The sequence below is a fragment of the Leishmania mexicana genome, chromosome 29, assembly GCF_000234665.1.
Source record: "Leishmania mexicana MHOM/GT/2001/U1103 complete genome, chromosome 29".
Lineage (NCBI taxonomy): Eukaryota > Euglenozoa > Kinetoplastea > Trypanosomatida > Trypanosomatidae > Leishmania > Leishmania mexicana.
This window is the reverse complement of record NC_018333.1, coordinates 485,260-510,268: the sequence shown is the minus strand read 5'-3', so window position 1 is coordinate 510,268 and position 25,009 is coordinate 485,260. Positions and strand designations below refer to the sequence as shown.

At 60.1% G+C, this 25,009-nt stretch overlaps 4 protein-coding genes across 4 annotated transcripts; all 4 read right to left on the bottom strand.

Moving 5' to 3' along the window:
- Positions 1 to 441: 441 nt before the first annotated feature.
- On the bottom strand, positions 442 to 1,392 carry LMXM_29_1510 (p1/s1 nuclease; the record flags this gene model as incomplete). The annotated part of the gene is made up of 1 exon (XM_003877248.1): positions 442 to 1,392. One exon carries the CDS (start codon positions 1,390 to 1,392, stop codon positions 442 to 444), a length of 951 nt encoding a protein of 316 aa, XP_003877297.1.
- Positions 1,393 to 2,811: 1,419 nt separating this feature from the next.
- LMXM_29_1500 (p1/s1 nuclease) lies at positions 2,812 to 3,762 on the bottom strand (the record flags this gene model as incomplete). The annotated part of the gene is made up of 1 exon (XM_003877247.1): positions 2,812 to 3,762. The coding sequence occupies one exon, from the start codon at positions 3,760 to 3,762 to the stop codon at positions 2,812 to 2,814; it is 951 nt and encodes a 316-aa protein (XP_003877296.1).
- A 3,733-nt stretch (positions 3,763 to 7,495) lies between these two features.
- On the bottom strand, positions 7,496 to 11,134 carry LMXM_29_1450 (putative kinesin; the record flags this gene model as incomplete). The annotated part of the gene is made up of 1 exon (XM_003877246.1): positions 7,496 to 11,134. One exon carries the CDS (start codon positions 11,132 to 11,134, stop codon positions 7,496 to 7,498), a length of 3,639 nt encoding a protein of 1,212 aa, XP_003877295.1.
- A 3,435-nt stretch (positions 11,135 to 14,569) lies between these two features.
- On the bottom strand, positions 14,570 to 18,982 carry LMXM_29_1440 (conserved hypothetical protein; the record flags this gene model as incomplete). Its single annotated transcript, XM_003877245.1, has 1 exon — positions 14,570 to 18,982. The coding sequence occupies one exon, from the start codon at positions 18,980 to 18,982 to the stop codon at positions 14,570 to 14,572; it is 4,413 nt and encodes a 1,470-aa protein (XP_003877294.1).
- Positions 18,983 to 25,009: the final 6,027 nt, after the last annotated feature.

The following is a 25,009-nucleotide window of genomic DNA, read 5'->3' as shown; positions in this document are numbered from 1 at the left end:
GCTCGCAGCTCCCCACGTCCTGGGTGCGTGACCGCGTCACCGCCGGACGCAGCTCGCCACGGGCAATGGATAGGGGCGGCCTGGCTTCCCGGCGGAGGCGGTGTGCTGGGCCCTGAGGATACGACGCGCTGAGGTGTGCGCCCCACCCCACCCCCAGTCATCAGGCGCTGCCACACAGACACGGAGAGGAAAGAGGTGAGCAGCTGCGCATGCCACAGAAGTAGAGCGGACACATGCCGACGACAACGCAGTTCCTCGCTCTCGCCCCTCGCTGCCGATCCATAGCCCGAGGCCATGCACACAGAGCAAAAGGGACACGACGCCAGCCCTTCGCCGCTTGCCCCGGCGCTCACTCACGCTCGCACACGTGCAGGTGCAGGCACACACTCCGCCTCAGTGCAAGTGGCCTCCCAGCCGTAGCGGCTGCTGGCCACCCGCAGTTTACGCGCTCCACTTCGGACGCGCAGCGCGGTGCGCCTCCAATGCGGCCTCGTCCACATTGATGCCCGACAGCAGCTGATTCAGAAGGTAGCCGAGGCGGTATCCGCCAAGCGTCAGTCGAGCCTCAGCGACACGCTTGCATTGATCAAGGTAGGCACGACTGAGAGTCCCACCTGGTGTGACGCCGGGGTAGCTGCTGTTTACCGCAAACATGTAGCTCTCCTCATGAATCGCCATCACGTCCACGAGTCTCTGCAACTTCTCTGAAAACGTGTAAGTTTCCAGCAGCCGGTCCGCTGTCACAGAGAGGGCGAAGAGGTCGGTGTAGGAGAGGGGCCGCTGGTAGCGTGGAGGCGTGGCAGTGCAAATATTATCCCAGAGGGCATGCAGCTTCAACGTTTTTCTGCCTACACGAACCGTAACCGCGTTGCCTCCTTGATCCCCGTGCGGGTATGTGGCAGAGTACCTAGATATCGTGTGCAGGGGCTGATGCAGATCGCCAAAGATGTGCACCAGGTTCACCCAAGCAAAGTTCAACAAGTACAGCGGCGCTTTCGAGTTCTTAAGCGACGTCACCATATCAAGGCACACAGTGACGGCGTTCACTTTATTGACCGGATCGGTGATATTCATGTTTTCGGGGTTATATGGCACGGCGTAGAAGTGCCACGTGCTCATGGCGTACTGACGCCAAAACTTCACGTCATCCGCCCAGCATGCCGCTTGCACCATGCTCGGGGACATCGGGAACGGACCGTTGTCCGAAAATACTGCCGCCATCTTCTGGATCTTTTCCTCATTCGCGATGTCCAGCTGGCGGCGCGCGATCTCAGCGAGGAGCATGTGGCCCACGCAGCCCCATCCGAGTACCTCAGTCACGCACAGCGCAGAGCTGAGCACCAGGAGGCACAGCGCTGTGAGAGGCAGACGGAGACTGACAGGCGCAGGCATGATGGGCAGCAGTGCGCAACGACGCCCAAGAACGGAGCAGAGCAGCACTGTTGAAGCGGGAGAACGTATGCAAGGAGTGAGTCAGTGTGCGTGTGCCAGCCTCGCTCCAGTGAGGTCTACACGGCGCTCAGGGAGTATGTGGCACAGGGGTGATGGCCAGGCGAGGCGTCGTCGAGGGTATGGTGGCAACAAACAGCAGGAGCACGTGGAAAGAGCAAAGGAGAGCGTGTCGCTTGCTTTTCACGTGCGCGTATGGGCGTGTGTCGTGCACTGGATAGACGGTGTCAGGGACGCGGGTTTTGTGTGCGTGTGTGTCGGAGCAGGTGCGGCTGCAGAGACCCAACACAGCGGAGAACAGCCACAGAAAGGCAAATGAGACGCGAGAGAGAGGGAGGCGGCCAGCCAGTGGGAGGGGTGGAGGGGCGCTACCTGCAAAGCGCATGAGCGTACGTGCAACGCACACCTTTCAGCGCAACTCATAATGCTGCATCTACCAAGGTGCAGCAACAACCTCAGCTGTTGAAGCCACGGCACTGCTGTGCCTTCCAGGTACTCTGCTGCTGCTCTTCCGCTTCGCTCGACTCCAGCGATCAGCTCGTCCTCACCATGGCCATCCGCTGCCGTGCAGCACCCCCGCCTCTCCCCGTCCCATGCAACGGGCCACATCGCGTGGCGCCAGGCAGCGGGGGCCACACGCGCCACAGCAATGCGCCGACACCGTCACCCGAGCACGGCCGCTGCCTCGAGCTACACAGCGGCCACCCGCTCCGCCGGCCGCCACCCCTCCCTCGCGCATCGCCCTCGCCGTGGCGCCGGCTCCCCGCACCAGGAGGCAGCGTCACGGCCGGGTGGGACACGCGCCAGCCACGCTCACACACCTCGTCCACCATGTGGGTGGCGCAGACGTGTTCGCTGTCGCAGGCCGCGACGATGCAACGCCGTCCAGTCTCCCACCGCAGACATCAGCGGCGATGCATCGCTCGCAGCTCCCCACGTCCTGGGTGCGTGACCGCGTCACCGCCGGACGCAGCTCGCCACGGGCAATGGATAGGGGCGGCCTGGCTTCCCGGCGGAGGCGGTGTGCTGGGCCCTGAGGATACGACGCGCTGAGGTGTGCGCCCCACCCCACCCCCAGTCATCAGGCGCTGCCACACAGACACGGAGAGGAAAGAGGTGAGCAGCTGCGCATGCCACAGAAGTAGAGCGGACACATGCCGACGACAACGCAGTTCCTCGCTCTCGCCCCTCGCTGCCGATCCATAGCCCGAGGCCATGCACACAGAGCAAAAGGGACACGACGCCAGCCCTTCGCCGCTTGCCCCGGCGCTCACTCACGCTCGCACACGTGCAGGTGCAGGCACACACTCCGCCTCAGTGCAAGTGGCCTCCCAGCCGTAGCGGCTGCTGGCCACCCGCAGTTTACGCGCTCCACTTCGGACGCGCAGCGCGGTGCGCCTCCAGTGCGGCCTCGTCCACATTGATGCCCGACAGCAGCTGATTCAGAAGGTAGCCGAGGCGGTATCCGCCAAGCGTCAGTCGAGCCTCAGCGACACGCTTGCATTGATCAAGGTAGGCATCACTGAGAGTCGCACCTGGTGTGACGCCGGGGTAGCTGCTGTTTACCGCAAACATGTAGCTCTCCTCATGAATCGCCTTCACGCTCACGAGTGTCCGCAACTTCTCTGAAAACGTGTAAGTTTCCAGCAGCCGGTCCGCTGTCGCAGAGAGGGCGAAGAGGTCGGTGTAGGAGAGGGGCCGCTGGTAGCGTGGAGGCGTGGCAGTGCAAATATTATCCCAGAGGGCATGCAGCTTCACCTTTCTTCTGCCTGCACGAACCGTAACCGCGTTGCCTCCTTGATCCCCGTGCGGGTATGTGGCAGAGTACCTAGATATCGTGTGCAGGGGCTGATGCAGATCGCCAAAGATGTGCACCAGGTTCACCCAAGCAAAGTTCAACAAGTACAGCGGCGCTTTCGGGTTCTTAAGCGAGGTCACCATACTGCGGCTCGCGGTCAGGGCGTTCACTGTATCGACCGGATCGGTGATATTGATGTTTTCGGGGTTGTACACCTTATCGTAATAGTGCCACGTGCGCATGGCGTACTGACGCCAAAGCTTCACGTCATCCGCCCAGCATGCCGCTTGCACCATGTCCGGGGACGTCGGGAACGGACCGTTGTCCGAAAATACTGCCGCCATCACCTGAATCTTTTCCTTGTTTTTATCGTCCAGCTGGCGGCGCGCGATCTCGGCGAAGAGCATGTGGCCCACGCAGCCCCATCCGAGTACCTCAGTCACGCACAGCGCAGAGCTGAGCACCAGGAGGCACAGCGCTGTGAGAGGCAGACGGAGACTGACAGGCGCAGGCATGATGGGCAGCAGTGCGCAACGACGCCCAAGAACGGAGCAGAGCAGCACTGTTGAAGCGGGAGAACGTATGCAAGGAGTGAGTCAGTGTGCGTGTGCCAGCCTCGCTCCAGTGAGGTCTACACGGCGCTCAGGGAGTATGTGGCACAGGGGTGATGGCCAGGCGAGGCGTCGTCGAGGGTATGGTGGCAACAAACAGCAGGAGCACGTGGAAAGAGCAAAGGAGAGCGTGTCGCTTGCTTTTCACGTGCGCGTATGGGCGTGTGTCGTGCACTGGATAGACGGTGTCAGGGACGCGGGTTTTGTGTGCGTGTGTGTCGGAGCAGGTGCGGCTGCAGAGACCCAACACAGCGGAGAACAGCCACAGAAAGGCAAATGAGACGCGAGAGAGAGGGAGGCGGCCAGCCAGTGGGAGGGGTGGAGGGGCGCTACCTGCAAAGCGCATGAGCGTACGTGCAACGCACAACGGTCAGCGCAACTCATAATGCTGCATCTACCAAGGTGCAGCAACAACCTCAGCTGTTGAAGCCACGGCACTGCTGTGCCTTCCAGGTACTCTGCTGCTGCTCTTCCGCTTCGCTCGACTCCAGCGATCAGCTCGTCCTCACCATGGCCATCCGCTGCCGTGCAGCACCCCCGCCTCTCCCCGTCCCATGCAACGGGCCACATCGCGTGGCGCCAGGCAGCGGGGGCCACACGCGCCACAGCAATGCGCCGACACCGTCACCCGAGCACGGCCGCTGCCTCGAGCTACACAGCGGCCACCCGCTCCGCCGGCCGCCACCCCTCCCTCGCGCATCGCCCTCGCCGTGGCGCAGGCTCCCCGCACCAGGAGGCAGCGTCACGGCCGGGTGGGACACGCGCCAGCCACGCTCACACACCTCGTCCACCATGTGGGTGGCGCAGACGTGTTCGCTGTCGCAGGCCGCGACGATGCAACGCCGTCCAGTCTCCCACCGCAGACATCAGCGGCGATGCATCGCTCGCAGCTCCCCACGTCCTGGGTGCGTGACCGCGTCACCGCCGGACGCAGCTCGCCACGGGCAATGGATAGGGGCGGCCTGGCTTCCCGGCGGAGGCGGTGTGCTGGGCCCTGAGGATACGACGCGCTGAGGTGCGCGCCCCGCCCCACCCCCAGTCATCAGGCGCTGCTGGATGGACACGTGCGAAAAAGAGAGCGTATGTTCAGGTAAGAAACACGGATACTATGCATGTGTCCGCCAAACCTGTATGCGCAGTCTGGTAAACATGTGCCCCAATGAGCTGAATATATATCGATGCATAGTCAAGAGAGGCGGGGGTGGTGGCAGAGATTCCCAGGCAACGGTAGGCTGGCGAGCACCAGCCTGATTGCTCGGGGGGTAGGAGCGCAGGGGAAGGAGGCGAGGTCAAAGCACACAGCACGCACGTAAAGATGGGCTTGAAAGCGGCGCACACAAGGGGACAAGTAAATGGAGATGTGCACAACGGTGGATGCACTCTGTAGCAAAGGGAAAGAAAATCCGTTGAAAGTCATCGCGGGTAATGTTCATTGAGGCATTATCGCGAACAAGCAGGCGCAAGACGATGAACAGAGAAAAGGAGGCGGTGGTCGCGTGGAGAAGAGGAGGGGGGTGGGTAGAGTGGAGAGGACAGACGGAGGGGAGCGTGGCGTAAAACGACGGCAACAAGCGAAGCGAAAGAGGACGTTACACGAAGCACGTACGGCAGAGGCTGTTGCTACGGTGAGAGGGTGAGAGAGAGGAAATGTATGTCCACACCCGTAGAGTCATGAAGGCTGAATGGCAGAGAGCGAGTGAAGAAACTGGAGTGTGACGAGAGACGAATACTGGGAACTTCACACGCACTCGCCCATGGAGGCCAGCATGCACATGCAGGGGGGAGGGAGAGGGAGAGAGAGGGAGCATCAGCACGGACAGCGAAAAAGAGTCGATTCACTAAAAGAACGCCGATGAACATAGCGCAGTGGTGCAAAGAAAACAGAAAACATAAGCCGCAGCCTTGCTTCGCCGGAAGTGACCCTCCCGCCATGCGCCCTTCCGCCTGCTCCCGGTAATCCTTGCTACTCCCCATCGCCGTCTTCGCCACCTCCTCTCACACTCGTGCTATACCCACATCGCAGGTAGCCATACACGCTGACGCCATGTGAGCGGAAGACACATAAACGCGATAGAAGCTGCAGCTGCTACCGCTCACAGGCACACCCATCATCTAGTGTGCATCTACATTATAGGGCCCGTGGGCGCGGTGGCCAAAACGTTTTTTGTGACACACTTTCATCCAGAAAAACATCCACAAAATCCACGTGGATGGCTGTATGTGTATGCAGAATGGTCCAAGAGAGTGAGAGCGATCCATCGCTAGCCATCCTTTGCACGGGCCTTTACGTTCGCCGGCTCTCTCTTCGCTCTCCAGCCGGTGTCACGCTTCCGTCCACCTTCCTCTATCCGACCTTTACTTTAGAGAGAACAGATTATACGCCGCAGCACCGCTCCCTCGATGAGCACGTCCACAGAAGCCTCCGACTCAGCATTGGACATCGCGCAATGTACACAAGAGAGAGGGGGAAAAAAGAAAAGAAGAGAGATCAAGCGGGAGAGTGAGCGCGCACGCGTCGTGTGCCTCTGACAACAACGAAGAGGGAAAAAAAGGGACGCCCGCCACTCTCCACGCAGCCCCTCCTACCGCGAACGTGGACGAGCACAACGAGGCCAGGATATCGGAAAGGCAGAGAGGGAGACGATGCTGGAGAAACGCAAACACGTCGCAGAGGCATTCAAAACACGGCCAAAACGGGAAGGAAAAGAAGGAAGGACCGAGTGTCGCGCACGAGGCACCCGCGCCGCTAACCGATACATATAACTATATATAGTTATATAGTTATATGTGTGTATGTGTGTCATCATACATCTTTTGTAAAAAGGCCAACACCAACACCTGAGGTGTACAAAGGGCAAGCAAAGCAGGGGCGATGGCGGCACCCAACCGGCGGAAGGTAACGGTCCGCCAACCACGTCAGGCGCAAAGGACGAACAGACGGAAGAAAGGAAAGAATGGACCCTCGGCCGTGGGTCGGTGGAGTTTGACCAAAAAAAAGTCCAAACACATGTGCAAGCACGCACAAAATGAGGGCAGAGGTAATAATAATAATGATAGAAGACCAGCCAACGTGCAAAACGTGCGGTGCGATGATGATAATGATGCCATTTACCCTGTCGCACACGCGCGCATGCATGACAGTGATCAGTGCAACCGTGTAGACCTGCCGGCACCCTCATCACCACCCCTGAGCGTTCCTGCCCAGAAGCGCGCACTGCAGAAATCTTCTTCGCTTCTTCTCAAGGCTCCGGTGCCCCAATTGAGAAGCGGAGTCCCACAAGCAAGTACGAATATGCATATAGGTTGAGAGTCGCAAAGGGCGGGGCGGGCCGCCCGGCGCCAATGCCCTCGCGTAGACAACTGCCCGGGGCAGCGGTGTGCCTCTTCGCCTCTGATGACTCTGTTTATAATGACGCTGTAAGCGAGAACGAGAGGATTGCGTACGCCGGTGGGCACGCCTAAAGCAGGAGCTGCGGGTCACCTGAGCTGCACCCGCACAGTCACGCGCTGCATGATTGAGCGCAGATAAACTCATGCAGACTCGCACGCGCGCGCACAGGAACAGCTCGACACGTACATAGGACAGCCGTATAGCCTGGCAAGTGAAAAGTCGCTCCATCCTGGCAGCCATGCAACTTCACGACTCTCGCACCGTGATGCCGAACGCAGTAGCGGGGGTGAAGTTGTCGTCGTAGATGAGGTTCATCTGCTGGAAGAGCATCCACAGTCGCGACACACGAATAATGTCGAAGGTGTCGGGCAACAAAAACCTCAGCTCGCCTTTCGTCATGTACACTGCACAGTTGTTGTTCACAGCAGGTGGATGGATGCCGCCGAGGATCGCCTGGGCACGCGCGGTGTCTTTGCCGAACTCCTCAAGCACTTGCATCGTGCGTGTCGCGACGTGCTGCACACGCTTCTTCAGCTCCAGGTACTCCAAGGGGTGAATGTAGTTTGCCTCACATACGCTCGACTCGAAATAGGTGAGGCGATCGGTGCCAACCTCCATCGTGAGGTCGATCTTGCCGCCCCAGACGGGGTCGACGCCGACGAGGTGTGAGAGACCAACCACCCACGCCTCGTAGTCGGGCAGCGTCTCTGCCACGATGTCCACTGTTCGCCCGCCATGCTTCAGCCCGATCGTAAAGGCGCGGAAGAAAGCGGGATCAGTGGGCGGAATGCGGTGGCGGGAAAACACTTTACCAAAGCACCCAAGCTGGATGAAGCTGACGTCGCACAGCTGAATGCACGAGCAGTCAGCGTTCCGCGAGTCCGGCTCCTTCCAGAAGAGCTCCTTCTTTCCACGCTGCGTGGAGACCCAGAAGACGCGCGCATGGGGCTTGCCGCGGCGGCAGTGCTTGAGCATGCGGGAACCGCTCCGGAGGAACCGGATGAGGTCTTGCACGAGGGTCGGCGAGTCGTACACCTTCATCAGTGCGCGGGAGTCCTTTTCTTGGTAGGATGGGTTCGGCGCGTCCACCGGGAGCGCATCCTCCTCGACGCCTCTGCCTTTGCGCGCAGCGTCATGCGCTTCGTTCTTCTGATCCTTGTTGGCGGCACCCTTCGCAGCGGCTGCTTCCTCCGGGGACTCCTCCCCAGTGTCGCTCTCTGATGGCGACGACGAGGACTCTGTCCCACTCGACTCGTCACCGGACTCATCGCTAGATCTGTCCTCTGATCCGGCCGCCATTGCAGCCGGGACACCCTTTGATTTGCCGTGTCGGCCTGGCCTTTCCTCCGGAGAGTGTGCCGCAGAGGCTGCCGCTGCGCCGCGAGTCGATGCATCGCCGCTCCCGTTACTCGGAGACACAACAGAAGCCGCAGCTGCCTCGTCCTTCTTCTTTCTATGTGTGCGTGCCTTCGTCGCCACAGGCAGCGCATCTTCTACTGTATTCGCTACCCCCAGCGCCGCATCCTGCGGCGGCGTCTGCCCTAGAAGCTGGCCATTCATCCAGTCCGACTGGTGCGCGTGCGGCGTCGGGGTACCAGCCGATTTCTGGCTAATCTTCTTCCCGTCACGGCCGTCTCCATCAGATCCCCCCCCGCTACTCGTCTCGCGCTTCCTGTCACCCTCGTCGTAGGCGTGTAAGGCGCACAGGCTTTCCGCCTTGGCGGCGGCGGCGGCGTCGCGAATCTGCCGGATGCGGCGAGACTCCGCGGCGTGGTGCGAGTGCTCACCATCGCTCTCGTCAGAGCTGAGGAAGGTGATGCTGTGCGGCTGCTCCAGGCACGGCTTGGCCTCCTCGTGGAGCTGCTCCCACGCGGACGGCAACAGGGGCGGGTACATCTCGTCTGCGCAGAGGAGACGCTGGCTAAGGCCGTCGACGTCGTGCCAGCCCCACTTAGCCCCAAGCGGCAGGTCGCCCTCCGACACGTCGACGGCGCGATCGATGAGAAAAGAGATCAGGTCGTACAGGAGAGTGCCATCCGTCACTAAGGTGGAGCTCATTAGCTTCATCCGTCGCACTCGCGACCGCTCCCGTCTCGTGGAAGCCAGTCGCGAAACAAACATCGAGTAGAGACGGCTCTGCTCCGTCGCGTGGCTGTAAAAGGACTCCACGAGACCGTGCGTGGTCTCCTCGGCCTCGCTATCCATCGCTTTGTTGGGAGACGCAGCATCATCGTCGACGCTGTCGATCACACCAGCCGCGCGCTCTTTTCCCACCACCTCGATCTGCCCATCGAGAGCCTCGAGCTCCCTGTCCAGGGCCTCGAGGTTTTGCCGTGCCTCCGCGACGGCCTCCTGCATCTTGAGCCGGTGCTTCTTGGCCTTTTTGGCCTCATGCAGCCGCACCTCGTGCTCCGCCTCCTGCTCCTCCCGCAGCTTCTTCTGTGCCTTCTTCTCCCTCTTGACGGCGTGGGCGACTTGCTCGTACTCCTCGATGAGAGAGTTCATGTGCAGCACAAACGACTCCACCTCCGCGTCGCGCTGCGCAATCGCCTTGCGCTCCGCCTTCTCCAGCATTTCACGCTCCTTGCGCGCCACGACATCCGCAGCGCCGGCCTGGAGCTCTGCCACGATGCGCTGCCGCTCCTGCTCCACAGGCACGTTTTTGGCCGCTGCGAGGCGCCGTACGTTCACCGCCTCGTAGTAGTACTGCGCCTGGAGGATGTGCATCTCGGCCAGCAGCTCCTCGTTGACGCGGCGCGACTGCAGAAAGGCCTCTTCGGCGGCTGGATCGGTGAAGCCCATGACCTGTCCCGCCTTGAGTCCTTTGACACGGTCGCAGAAGCGAAGAGTCCCCAGTGACTCGGAGGCGCTGTTTGACGGCGGCGCCACCTGCCCGATCAGTAGCAGACGCGAGGTGGTATCGACAAAGCACGGCTTCAGCAACTTGGTCAGCTTTGACTCGCGGAACGGAATGTGCGGATTCTGCAGATACATGGCGTTGATGACCGTGCCGAGGGTGGAGAGCGACTTATTAATTGCCTGGGCCTCCACCATGGCTTGCCCAGTAGCACCGGAGCGCTTCACTCGCTCGCTGCCGGCGAGATCAACGAGCGCGATGCGGGACTTGATGACACCGGGAACACCCTTGGACAGAGACATGCCCGTTTCGTCAATGAGCTGGGACAGCTTCGGCGGCTGCAGCAACTTCTCCACCGGAATTTGGAAAATGTCAATGAAGAAGAGCGCGTGGCTGCGGGAACTAGTGTCGTTCATCTTCGTGGCCGTCACGGAACGGAAGGAGTTTGCAACGTCGAAGTTGCGCTCGACATCCGCCATGGTGTGTACCTCCACTGTGTGGATGCCGACGGTGATCGTCTCCTCCGGTGTCTCGCGTAGCTTCAGCTTCTTCTTGTCCATTAGCAAGTCCATAACGTCCTCAACGTACAACTCCAGTGCGGAGAGGGTGATGACCATGTGGACGCGGTCCTTGACGGATTCTCTGTACGTGAACAGGTCGTCGAAGACGCGCATGAAGGCACCGGACCCTTCCGTGACTTTGCCGTCCGCTGATTTGCTTCCTAGAATGGTGTAGGTCTTGCCTGAGCCAGTTTGGCCGTACGTGAAGACGGTGGCGTTGAAGCCCGAGAGGGCGTGATCGACCATCTCCTGCACGCTTTCCTCGTACACAGCGACCTGGTCGTCGGTCTCGTCGAAGACATAGTCGAACTGAAAGACGCTGACACCGTCGACGCTCGCGGACGTTTCCTCTGCGCTGATGGTGATGGTCTGGTCATCGTCGGCTTTGCGAGCACACACGGGCTCGTAGCGCTCGCACCCGATGGGCGGACGAATACGCACCGCGACAGTGATGCGCTGCTCCGACATGTAGATAGGGACACAAGATAGACAAAATGATGAAAGGCTGTTTCGTTATTGGGTGCTGTTGCCTTATTCGGTGCTGATTTTGATTAGCTTTCCTTTTGGATGGCGTGCGAGTAGAATGGGGGTAGAAAATGGCAACGTGGACGCCGTCGGCACTAGCGATGGCGAAAATCCTCGCGAACGTCGTCCGAGTGCCAGCCGGCTCCCCAAGGAAGCGAGCACGACGCGGCTGCTGCTACTGCTGCCTAAGTCGCGCCAGGGACCCGATGACCGTACTCTCTCTCTAGCACTTACCCTTCGGTATGCACTACGCAGAGGGCAGTATCGTTCCTGTATAAAAAAAAATGATGTGGCAAAATGGCGATGAAGTTGTGTGTGGTGTGGGTGGAGTACTGTGAGCGACTATATGTTTTCATCCTCGCTGGTGTACACACAGAGGGAGGGAGGGGGAGAGGGGAAGGGGACGGATATAAAAAGGGGGGAATATTCCATATGAGGTGGAGAGGGGTTCCCCCTCCCATTTTTATAGCTGGCCATTGGCCGATGTCGCCAAGCGTCTTGGTCGTGGCCAGGTAGGCGGGTGGACGGACATCCGCTTGCCACTCGTACGGAATCGCTGCGTATCGTTTTTTTTGATGAAATCGACGCACGTGCTGAACTCACACCCTTTCCCTTATCCACCCTCTCCCATCCGGCGGCGAACATGATACGGGGTGGGGCTTGCCGGGTAGAAGTGACGCGAATTCGCAGACGGTGCAGTGAAACCAGCGAACATCCGTCTCAACACAGGAGGGGTGGAGACAACGGGAGGTATTAGGCCTTCCTATGCACATACATACACCCGTCCGTTGCGGAGGGAAGCCGTCCCAGGAGAAGCAGCGGCTACACCCCACCACCAGCAGCTTTCCGCAAAGGAAACCAAAGTTGTGAAGATACGACAGACCCGCTCACTGGAGAACATCCTGCCACCAGGAGCGTGTGTTCCCCTTTCGTTTGCCGCTTCACCCCGTCAGAGGGGGGTGATCACTTTACTTACTAAAGCTCCGGACGGGGAGGGGCACGAAAAGAGGCGACACTCCCCATCACCGACCGCTTCAACGCCCCTGTGGACGGTAGCATGCAGCGTGTCGCGGGGGTTGGGAGCTGATGCATTCCCCTGTACCAAACACTGTGGCAATGAATGGATCAGCTCAGTCTGAGGGCACTGCTCCGCGTACATGACGCCGACTGACAGACTCGTGTTGCTGCCTTCCTCACAAGCCAACTCCCAGCAAGGGTGGTGCATTTTTCATTTTTCTCTCTTCGTGCGTAAGAGGAAAACAATAACAGAGTCCGCTTCGCTACATTCGTCAACCACAGACACGCCCATCGACAGAGACAGTCGGCAACAACGTGGAGCAGCGCACCAACGTTATCCAAATATGTGCGCATGCCAAAGCACACAAGAGAGCGAAGAAAAAAATGCGGCGCCCCGATACATATTTTCCTTTTTCGCTTCACCATTGCCCATCCGCTGCCGCGCAGCACGACTTCGCCTCCGCGCTGCACCCCCCCAGCCTCTCCCCGTCCCATGCCACGGGCCACGTCGCGTGGCGCCAGGCAGCGGGGGCCACACGCGTCACAGCAATGCGCTGACACCGTCACCCGAGCACGGCCGCTGCCTCGAGCTACACAGCGGCCACCCGCTCCGCCGGCCGCCACCCCTCCCTCGCGCATCGCCCTCGCCGTGGCGCAGGCTCCCCGCACCAGGAGGCAGCGTCACGGCCGGGTGGGACACGCGCCAGCCACGCTCACACACCTCGTCCACCATGTGGGTGGCGCAGACGTGTTCGCTGTCGCAGGCCGTGACGATGCAACGCCGTCCAGTCTCCCACCGCAGACATCAGCGGCGATGCATTGCTCGCAGCTCCCCACGTCCTGGGTGCGTGACCGCGTCACCGCCGGACGCAGCTCGCCACGGGCAATGAATAGGGGCGGCCTGGCTTCCCGGCGGAGGCGGTGTGCTGGGCCCTGAGGATACGACGCGCTGAGGTGCGCGCCCCGCCCCACCCCCAGTCATCCGGGTACGATAAATAGAGTAGCCAGAAAAAATAATGAAAGCGGAATGAGCAGCGCTGAGGGGAGAGAGACCATGTGATCAAGAGGAGGGACGGGGCACTGTGAGGCGCATCCGTAGGTAAGAAAAACACGCATAGTGAGCGTTGATAGAGGGCAGCGGGAAAACTTCAAAAAAAATGGCAAGGCACCACGCCGCGCGTTTAGTGGTCACGCGGTGCTCCATGTTTCCACGGGGGTACATCGTTTGAGGGCAGCAGCACTGCTGGTGCACGAGATGAGAGTGGCAGGGCTCAGCAGGCACCTGCAATATACCCGACTGCTGCTTACAGTGAATGATGGAGCAGGGGTGATGTGAGGATGCCGAAGTGAGACAAGAGAGCAGGGGAAGGCGGGTGATGAAAGTCGCGAAAAAAAGTGAGGTGGGGTGTGGTGGCGGTGCTGGTGCTGGTGCTACTGAAGACAGCGCAACGTAAGGAAAGACGACGCACCCTCTGAGACTGTGGTGGCGAAAGCGGCACGCTTGCCCACCCGGTAAGCCAGCTAATCAGCCACCCCACTCTAAAAAGAAGAAAGAGTGGGGTCGGTGTCGGCAGGGGAAGTCCCGAGAGTCCGACGCGCACGCTCGATAGCGAGGGAGAAGATCCAGAAACACATGTAGGGCACACACTGACACGGTCCTGCACGGTTGTGTCTTCCTTTTGCAGGGCAGAAAGAGCGAGGCCCGGCGTTCCCTGCTTCATTTGGTCCGCCGCCCCTTCCCTCCGTGCCACGGCCCTTCGTGTCGGCCTCGGTGATGGTCATAGCTTCAGAGTCCCCAATCGCGCACTTGCATGATGCAGCAGAGGAGCAGCGGACGTGTAGCAGGAAAACAAAAGAAAACGAAACCAAAAAGAGCGGAGAGACGGGGCGGAGAGAGAAGGTTACGTGCGGGAGCACACACGAGTCACACCAAAGCCCAGACAGGCAAAAACGTGGCGCAAGTGAATGGGTGTTCACGCACACAAAGGGTGCCACGCGAGGCAGCAGAGACACGAGTCAGCCTCGGTAAGACACATACATACACATGTGTGAGCGCATTTGCCCTTGGTCTGATTCCGAGTCCGCACAAACTCTGATACACAGGAGAGAACACGGAAGCACGGCAAGCGTCAGAAACCTCGCAGTCTCCTCCGCGCTGCACACACACAGAGGTGGAGAGGAGGCGGTGGCGTGACCGCTTTTTTTGTTCTTCTTTCTCCTGTGTGCCGCCGCGGCGTTCGCCACCCTACTGGCCATCCTGTGCGGGTGTGCGCAGTTATACGTAAGCGGCCAAGAGATTCGCGTCCCTCCGCCTCCCAGATGCCTCTCCTCGGCAACGCCATCGCCAGATCACCAGCCGCATCAAAAGTTCTTCCACGCCCACTGCTGCTCGGAAGAAGAGACCACCGAATCGGGCCACTCCAGCTCCTCATAGTTTATCAGCGCAATCGTCATCACCCGTGTTGCAGCACTGTAATCATCTGTGGCGTTGTTGCCATGGCTACACGCTCCGTGGTCGTATTCGATGTCGCCGCCGTCAGCACGGAGGCGGCTGCTCCCATCAGGCTCATCTTGGGAATAGAAGAGCACGTCGACCTTGATCGCTGTGATAGCGCGCGACCTTGATGATGTTCCCGCTTGCCGCCCTCCGGATGACTCCGCAGCGGCGGGATCAGAAGCAAAATTTGGGCAGGGGATCTGGAACTCGCCAGCAACTTGGGTATCCAGCTTAGGAGCTACTGTGTCCGTGCGCGCGGTCCGCACGCGAGGTTCGTCTCTCAAAAAGTCAAGAGACACCCACCGATGAGCGTTTTCAGCGCTGTACCCCTTGCGAAGTGCCAGGCGCGAGAGGTCCAGTCGCGACTGAAAACTGAGGCTGGTATCCCTCCAGGGAGCCAGGCACAGCAATCGCTTCCGACGTATTGCCTTCATGTACATGAGCCGGGCTCGCTTTTCGAGCACCGACTCGCTCCCCCCTGCTGCCGTACCGTCATCAGCCAAACATTCATGAAACGCCTGGTCGTCCTTGTCACAGTCCTTCCCTTCAAAATCGTTGTACGAGGAGAGCGGCCTTTCGGCGCGCGCGTCTGTAGTGCTCCCCACCCCATCTCCGTGGCTTACCGAGCCCGTCACGTGTGCCTCTACGGATCGCGAGCCCGTGGCAGCCCTCAGGTTGGCCGCCTTCCATGTGTGAAAGCCCCAGTCCCGACTCGTCAAATCAGGCACTCGCAGGAGAAGCACGACTGGAGAAAATGCCGCCACAAACGCCAGCTCCGCTTGTTCCACCACGCAGCTCGAGTGTACGACAGAGACGTGCGGCTGCGCTGTGTGTCGGGACAGGCTCGGAGAGAACACGCCTTCGACGACTGGCGGCTCGCAAGGCGGTGGCCATGGCTGTGAAGGTGTGAAGAAGGCTACCTGAGTTGGTGTATTCTGTGAAGTGCTGCGCGGTTTCGGTGGCGTGGCGGTGTTTCCCCAGCTGCCCGCGTGCTGAGGCGAGTAGCTGCGCTGATGAAAATGTCGATGCAAGACCTCGCCGTGCAGTTCATCAAGAAGAGTTCCCCGGAATTGCGACGATTCAATATCGTGCAGAGGCAGGACGGCGCGGATGACCTCATCGCGGCCGCCCTCAGGGCCACCCAAGCCACTGCCGTCACTCATGTCAGGCCGTGGCGGTGCAGGCACAGTTCGAAGTGTCCACTTGAATCTTTCGACGACTGATTCGGTAATCCACAGGTTCGACACTCGCTGCACAGCTGCCGCGCGCTCGCACAGGGTGCGGTACGTCCACGCACACACACCTCCAGGGCGACGACGAGGAGCAGCACCGGGTACGATCAGGCTAAGGAGACTCTGTGACCCGGCCCACGTGCAGGTCCCCAGTCCCTTGCCGCACAGCACCTCTTGCATGAGGTGAGGCACGCATGTACTTGGCGAAAAGCGTGACGCATCTGTTGTTTGTTCTGCGTTCACATACGGTTTCCCACAGATGAGGAGCGGCACCGTCCCAGGTGCAACACGGACGCCCCACCGCCTGTACAGTTCCGCCACCTCGACCCAGTACGGGGACTGAAAAAGAAAGGAGAGAGAATGACGCGACGTGCGCATTCTCACGACGCGCTCCATCGGCGACACCTGCGGCTCGCACTTGCCTCTCTCACACTCATTCCGAATCGCCCGCAGCCGCGCCAGCCATGGGGCGGCAGCTAAGGTGGAACCAAGCTCACCTCCTCCACCAAGGGTTGCAGCCGCATTGTCTTGTGCGTTCACCGGCGCCGCGGCTGCCGCCTCAGCTGCCTCGAGCTTCTTCATGGCGACCGCAAATAACGGCAGTCGCGGTTCTGTCCCTCGATCGGCGAACCTGTGCGGCGACGCACAGGCACCGCCTTCACCGTCTTTCACCGTGAACACGCGCTGCGGCCCAGCACGTAGGCACGAGTGTTGTTGCCTGTAGCGAGTAGACCGCAGCCCAGCCTTGAAGACGGTTCCCGTCACCTCCAGCGGCACCGCCTGCTGCACACACACGGTCGAGTCGAAGAGGCACGACAATGCCGTAGCATCCACACTGACATAATGCACACCAAAGAACGCTACTCGCTCGGCCCAAGCGTTGCTTAGGAGAACGTGAAAGACGGGGGCGCGCCGCGCTGCGACAAAAACTTCGCTACGATAGGGATCATCACCGGCTACGGTTGTTGGCGACATCCGATTCAGGGGACTTTCCCCATCGATCCATCTGTGCGCACGTAGCTGCGCGCCCACGTCGGTGTGCTGTTGCGCTGCACCGCAGGGCTGAAAAGGGTACCGTACCCACCTCGAAGAGGTGGTGTCTTTTTCCAGACGATTAAGGGTACTCCATGCTGAGGAGCCCAGATGCGGCCGGCAGGTCGATATCGCGGTATGTCCCACACGCCTTCGAAGAAGTGAACGGTACCGAAGCAGTGGATACGCTTGAAGAGGAAACACGTAGTCCGCGGCGAGGGAGCTCGCAGGGTCGGCCTTGGTTGCCCAGAAACTGCTGAGGCACCTCCAAGGCGTACTCCGAAGCTTCCACGACGATAACGGTGACGGCCACTCCGCTGTTAGTGCTGCGGAAAACGCGCCGGTGGTGGTGTTGGTTGGCAAGCAACCAATAGAAAACTCGAGATCGAGCGCAAAGGTAGAGGATTCTCGCACCCGCTGCAAGTGCCGCAACGCCTGTCCATAGATCATGTCATGCGCTGCGGTATCATGATCACCGCTCGAGGTTAATGTAGCGTGCCGGGGGCTCCGATTGCCAATGTCGCTAACACTGTGTAGATCGTCGAAGAACGGATGCCCCCACTCCTTATCCAGCTGATTCTGTGGTGCGCGTGTGTGCAGCCGCGGTGTCGATATGAAAGTCTGTGGCGTGCGCCAACTAGTGCAAGGTCTGGTATCAGCCCTGTTTACCCCAAGAGGGACATCGTCGAAAGCGTTGGTACGCGAGACGGCGTCCTGCCTGGACAGCAGACAGTCCGCTTCCGTCGTCTCTGGCTCGCCATCGCGCTGCAGGGGCACTCGCTCATTCTCCTCTCCCATGCACGAGTCGCGGTCGTGCGACGTCAGCGGCGATCCTGCGGAGGCGAATGTTGCGTCATTGTACCGCATCTCAGCACTTCGTCTTTGTCGCGGCTCGCCTTCCGCGTTGGTCGACGGAAACGGAATGGGGAAGAAGGGAAGATGGCGAATGAGCCACACAGGGATCCAGACAGACTGTCTGGTTGGCGGGCTCGCAAGGGCAGCAGCTACCGCACCCGTCGAGGCCGGTACGCCATCGCTACCTCGCACCCACCCATCGGTTTGCGTCTTCGCGGGAGCTACCCCCCAAGGTGCAGGTTCTTCAAACGACAGCAGTGGCACCGCGAATACGTCTCCGCTGTGCGAAGTGGTCACGTGAGTAGAGAAAACCGGCCTTAAGCCCCAATCGAGCTTCCAGTAAAGTGGAGGCGGCCGAGTTGCACCATTCCATTCGGCGTTGGGACCGCAATCGTCTGTCGCCGGGGATGCTGCCACTCTTTCCACGTCTCTGACATCGGTCGCCGCCGTGACAACCATACCCTCGCTGCCAGGACGTTCTACCATGCTTGGTCGAATAAAGGTAGTGTAATAGCGCTCCCACCACGCCGCCACGTCCACACCTTGAGAGCGGAGAAACACGTACGTCTCACCCACCACGGCGGGGACGCACACATGACCTTCTGGGCGTTGCAGGCAGACCGTGAACAGTGAGTTTTCTTTCTGCTGCAGAGAGGAATGCAATGCAGGTTGTGCGACCTGCAGCAAGGCTCCTCGCATGCGCCGTTCGCGAGTCGTCGCCTCCTCGGTGGCGTTGTCATGACGGCGAGTTGCTGAGTCGCCGGCGGCGACATTGCAGAGGAACTCAAGCGCCTCCCTCCTCATGTGAAACAACCTCTCTGTCTTGTCCACGATAATGCGCTGGAGGAGATACATGAAGGGCGTCCCGCCAATGCTGCATGGCGTCAGAGGAGGCCGCAAAAGCGGTGGTCTGTCGAAGCTGCTGATGCGCCGTTGGCAACTGGTATGCGAGAGATGAGCTGCCTCGTGGCCCCTGTGGTCTGCTGTGCTCGAATCGCAGGCGCTGGCGCAATGCCGCACTGCTTGCGGTGTCCGACAAGTTCCATTGTCAGCGTACGCGAACAGGGAATGAGAGGGGTGCAGGGACGCTCTCCGTGAAGCGGTCAGACCGTAGTACGATGGCGCACAGACGAGACGTCGCATAAGGGCAACATGCATACACATAAAAAAAAGAAAAAGAGGTGAGGTGCCGGTGCAGTTTTCCGTTCCACTACGGTGATGTCCCTTTCGTTGAAAAAGGGATCAGGAGTGGACAAGGTTGACACACACACACACACTCACTCTGCCTTGTCTTTCGATGTGTGAGCTATCTGCTCGACCCCCTCTCCGCCACCGCCCCTTCTCCCGCGCAGTCCCTGTCCCTTCGTCCAAGGTGTGCCTCGTGCACCGGCGTAAATCTGTCTCTGTGCGTGTGTGTGTGTACACACAGCTCTGATATCGTACTCCAGCGATGCCGGTTCGTGCTTTACCGCTGAAGCGGTGGATGTGGAGAGGAGGTGACGCTAAAGCAGTCCAGCGGCAGCGGTGACGAAACGGTTTCATGAAGGGGTTTGTGCACACCTCCATGCAAGCACACTTACAGCCACACCTGTCAAAGCTCGCCGCTGACAGTGCCCACTCGCAATGTCGATAATACGGTCGTTAACACATCACAAGAAAATGGAGAAAAACTCAGTGATGTAGCGTGACTAGACAAGCGAAAAGGTTGGTGTGCTGTGCCGAGGAAGCCATGACAGGAAGCCAAGGGAAGAGAGGCGCCAAGGCACACCGATGAAGCATCTAGTGAACGCGCTGCGCACTTTCAGCTGACCCTTTTCCTCGCTGGAAAAGAAAACCTACATTCCAAAAAGGGCACAACAGGTTGAAGTGCTCCACCCTTCACGGGATTGCAGACACACACACACGTAGGCATTCGGAGGAGAGAGCAACGACCCTGGAGGATCAAGCCGATCTATCACAGCGCGGCACCCCCGTCATTCGCTTTACTCCGTCGTGCGGTGTCCTTTTCGTTTTCTTTGTTGTTGTTGTTTATATTTCGCATCTTTTAGAAGTACACGACGTCAACAAAGCACGTCACACGGCATCACCACTGTCGCATCAACGCGTCCTTGTCCCAGGAACGTGACATTCATTGCAGCCGACGTAAAACGTGCCCCTTTTCGCCTGCCCAGCCTTCCGCCGCGCTCCGTCCCCCACCGCCACCGAGACCCTATGAGGAACCAAATGCATTCGATTCAGAACTGCACATGTCAAAACCGTTAGAGCACAAGAGTAGCCGGTGCGGTGCTGGGCGAGGATGGTCGCCTGTCGTCTCGTGAGCTCAGCGCCCTTGTTCCTCTGGTGCGGGACGGCCGCCGCCAGGTATCGCTTGCCGTCGCGCGTCGCATTGTGTACCGCGGCTGCGGGGGATGGCGGCCCAGTGTCTGAGACCGGTGACCAGGTCCGTGATCCATGCTGTTGGCGTCGGCTCGCCTCCAAAAGAGTCAAGCTAAAGTATCAACTCATACAAAAGAACTTCGCGCAGGACTGTTCAGATGTGGCATAATAATCTTTTGCAGAATCACTCACGGTTAGCGCTGTTTGGGGAGGGACAAAGAGGGGGGAGGGGGGGCGCAGCCAGGTACACACGGCGCAGGTAGGAAAAAGGGGAACGAAGGATTCGGTCCATCAGGGGCAACCAGACGTCGACAGTGAAAGACCTAAACGGTCGTACTGCTGGCCTTATTCGCCACCTCCCCTCCCCCTCCCGCTCCAGCCTCACTCACCCTCCCTTGTGTGCTACACACCTCAGCTTAGCCATACACGCGGCGAATCAGGGAACGGCTGGGGCAGGAAAGAAGGCACAGGAGCACGACGGGAGAGGACAGGTTGCTTGCCGCGTCTGTATCTACGTCCCTTCGGTGTGCCCATCTGCGCATCAGCGGGCGTGCGTGCACGAAACCGTCCGCCCACTCCCTGCCTCCTCCCGCACCCCACCGTTCCATTCCGTACATGTTACGACACATCCTCTTTTTTCTTTCTTCGGTGGATGTCGGTTGTTTGTTACGTTTTTGTTTTTACTCCCTCCCGGGGTGGCGGGGCGGGGGAGGGGTGCGCAGCGCATCCCACCTGTCCTCCTCCCGCCCCCTCCCCCACCCCTTTGTTTGTCGATTCCTTTTCTTCGGTGCGTATTGTTTTCCTCTAAAGGGGACGCACAGCCCATGCACAGACGCCTGTGGAGACGACGTCGGCACAGAAGGCCCCACCGACACGCAGAGCACAGCAAAACCATGAGCCCAGACCCACTAGCACAGCAATAGCGAAAATAATAATAATAATAAAAGAACGCCTTCGTTGTTCAACACCCCCGCCGACGCACATGTCCACACGGGGCACACTCGTACACAGCAGCCACAACAACAACAAAAGAAGAAGCAACCACCTGCAACAACCCTTGTGAAGGTTGACAGGCGGAGAGAGAGCCATATGGCGAACAAACGCGATACATGTCAAACTGGACATGTATGCATTTACACACACACACAGACAGATATACGCACACACACCACACCATGTATATCGGTGCATCTGTATATCCATACACCCATATATATATATGTGTGTGCACAATGCGCACATACAAAAATAAAGAATGAACTCATGGTGTGGGCAAAACCGCACAAAAACACAAAAACAAAAAGCAAAGAGGGAGACGACGTCGAACAAGACAAGAATGGTGAAGGGAGGGAGGGGGAGAGTGGGGGGAACAAGAAAATCAATATATCGGTACCGCCCCCCCCCCACACACACACCCTCGAGAAGAAAAAAATCAAATTTCAGCAAAAAACGGACAAATGAAATCAGAATGTAACGCCGTCCAATCAGCCCCCCTCCGCCCCGCAACCACACACTCCGCACCGGCGCTACGTGCCCGTGATCACTGCTGCTTCCCTCCTCCGTCCGGGTCTGTCCGTTTTCAGTCCATCCCGAATCCAAATAACACCAACCTAACGAATTACACCAAAACATTTCGTCCCCAAAGCACGCACAGAACAACATCAAACACAGGCGACCTCAAAAAAAAATTTTAAACCGAAAAAAAAGAACAACAACTCGCCAAAAATATCCTCAATTACTCCGTTCGGCGTATCATTTTACCATAACCACGTCAGCAAGTGCGCGCATGCAGCCACAGTTCACCCTACCTCTGTGGCACGGCGGCTGAAGCCTGGTCGTCTGCGAGAAGCCGTCGGCCGTCGAATCGGCCCATGTGTCGATAACCGGCTCTTCTTGTCCTTCCTCGTCCCTTCTCCGAGTACGTCCTGCGCCATCGGAACCACACCGACCTGGGTGTGGGCAGCACGCCTCGATCCAGGCAGCCTACGCCCAGCGTCCTGCTCCAGGGCGTTGGCGGTGGCGCCTGCCGTGCGGCTAGCAGGGGGCGGCCCAGGCGCGTGCCGCGTGAGCTCGAGGAGGAAGCCGGTCAGCATCAGGCCAGGGCCTGGGAGGGCCCTGCGCTCTGCCCGTGTGCCGTGCCTCGCCCTCAGTCGCTTCAAGCCGCGGCATCCCGTCATGTGGCGCGGCGACTCTCCACATGGGAGTCTGGGGGACTCATTGGTGCCATTCGGCGTGCTCTCGCCATGCCTCCGGCACCTGTGCCGCATCGGCCCGCCAGGGCGGATGTAGCAGATGCCGCATGCCTCGCACACATGCGCTTTGGCGTCGATCGGCATGGACTTCTCCACGCCTTGCTCGCCCCACCTCCGCATGCGTTGTGTGGATGCGACACACCGTGCCAGCTATGGCCGGCAGCACAGCGCCCGCACCTCCGCACCCCGGGGCCTGCCTCAGCACGGCGTTGCTGCCTGGGGGCTCGCTGTCGCCATCTGCCCTTCCCGTCCATGTCGCGGGAGGAGGGGGTGCGCGCGCGTCTGCATGGCGTGCCCGCATGCGCCGCGACGGGCGGGACCCCGCCATGAGTCTGGCACAGCAGGTGCATTCCGCCCTCTCCTCAGCACACACGCCCTTGACAGGAATGGGTGTGTCAGGCGGAAGCGGCCCGCGGATAAGCACGCGCCTGCGCACAAGCAGCTCACAGTCTATCGGCCTGAAGGGGGGACCGGAGGGCAGCGATGGACACTCGAGGGGGGAGCGCATGCAGCGCGAGTGGCGTGTGCGTAGTGGGGCCACTGCGTGCACCACCACAACGTGAAGCGAGGCGTGCTCTCAGCCTCGAGCGACCCGCGAGTCGGGCGTAGCACATATCGGGCACAACGCCAGGTGGGTCGCCCTCGCAGCAAACACAGGCGGGTGCGGCGCAGCAGCACTGTGAAGTCGAGGGGCAGTAGATCGGCCTCCTCGGGTAGGTCTCTGCCCTCTGCGCACATCGCGGCACCCACTATGGCCGCGGCTGCACCAGCGTGAAGGTGTTCAAGGGACCTCCTCCAGTCTCTGCTAGCGCGGCCCCACCACGCGGTGGCACCGTACAGTAGCGCTCGTTCAAGAAGGGCGGTGCGGCAAGAGCGGAGGAGAGCCGTTGACCGGCCGAATTTGTGCCGGCAGACCGCCCACAGCCTGGCAAGTTCAGCCGTGGCCGCCTCGATAACTTCTGCCGCGTGTTGAGCAGGGCGCGGCATTGGCTGGAGGCCCAGGCCGAGGAGACAGGGGTAGCGATCAGCTTCCAAGTGCGCGCGGGCAACGGGGAGTTGCCACTGGCTGCGGTGTCGCGCACCAGAGAGTGTGTGCTTCGTGTTCCCTCTTCTCGAAAGGCGAGCGCTCATCCCCACAAAGCGCCCCAGCGTCCAGTGTCACACCCTCCAGAGGGCGGGCTGCACTGCGGCCCGTATGGCAGCCTTGTCTGGGAAGCGTGTGAGGAGTGCGACATCGTCAGCGAGGGAGGCGTGGCGCAGTCCGCGCGTTTTGTTGAGCACCACACGCAGCGAGCCCACCACAACGATGAAGAGGGTCTACGACCGATCCTCGTGGGCCTCCGCATGCCAAGTATTTGGCATGGAGCCCCTCGTGCAGAATGGCCCCAGCCCGGTCCGGTAGCCCTTTCGTGTCACGCATCGGGTGGTGCGAGGCGGCGTCCACTCCCATGACGCGAGGACCGGGCCCCGCGTCACTGGGTACCCGGTCGAGAACCTCCCGTGCAGCCAGGTCACTCCTAGATGTGTAGCCGGACGCGAAGTGCATTCTTCTGGTAAGGTCGTCGCAGTAAAGCCACACCGCCACGGCTGCAACCTCGCTCTCCAGAGCGAGAGGGCCTACACCTACGCGCGTGTCCTCTTGCACGAGCACAGAGACGCCACCACCGTGCTCCGTTTCCCCGCTACACCGGACGGCGGAAAACCAGGCACGCCAAATGCCCTACAGGCCCGTATCGACGACTCCCCAAAGGAACCGGCCCGACCAGCACCGTTTGGCGTCGCTCAGCCCACTGCAACGCCACTGCACACAGCGCAGGCCAGGACCAGGATGACGCTCGACATCACCACAACGAAGCTCACGCAGAGAGGCGCCAGGCGGACGCATATGTCTGCTGAATCGTCGACGCGATCCGCAGCGATCCGGGACAAACGTCGGTGTGACCGCAAGTCGCCCCGGCACACCGCCAGCGCACGCCTGCCCGCCGACGCTAAGAGGGTGGGGGCACGGGCCCCTGATGCCACGCACGGAGGCGGCCGGCATCGTCAGGGGCGTAAAGCAACCAAGCAAAGAAAAAGAAATGGCGGTGCACCGTTCGTACAACGTAAAGCAGGAGCACGGCGGAAGTGAAAGCAGAAGGCGAAAAGACAACGCTGGCTGAGTTGGGGGGACAGAAAAGGACGCGCATACGCACCCGAAAATAAAGAGGAGATAAACACGATGGCGCAGACGGTGGGTGAGTGGCACGGGGGGAGAGGGAAGGCGGCCGCGACCCGGTCCCGGCGAGGGAAAGGGGACGACAGGAGGGAGCGGTCGGGAAACAAAAAAACGATGAGGTCAGGAGAGCAGACGCAAGAGCAGCGCCTCCAACGCGGCAACGGCGCCAGGGAGAAATGGCGGCGAGGCGGGAGTGAGACGGAAGGCAACGGGGAGGCAGCACGAGGGGGAGCGCAAGGTAAGCACAATTAGAGCAGTGAGTGAGGCACAGAGAAGCAGAGAACACACACAGTGCGGCACCACATCATAGCCGCGCCATCAACAAGAGCAGGGGGTCCAAGA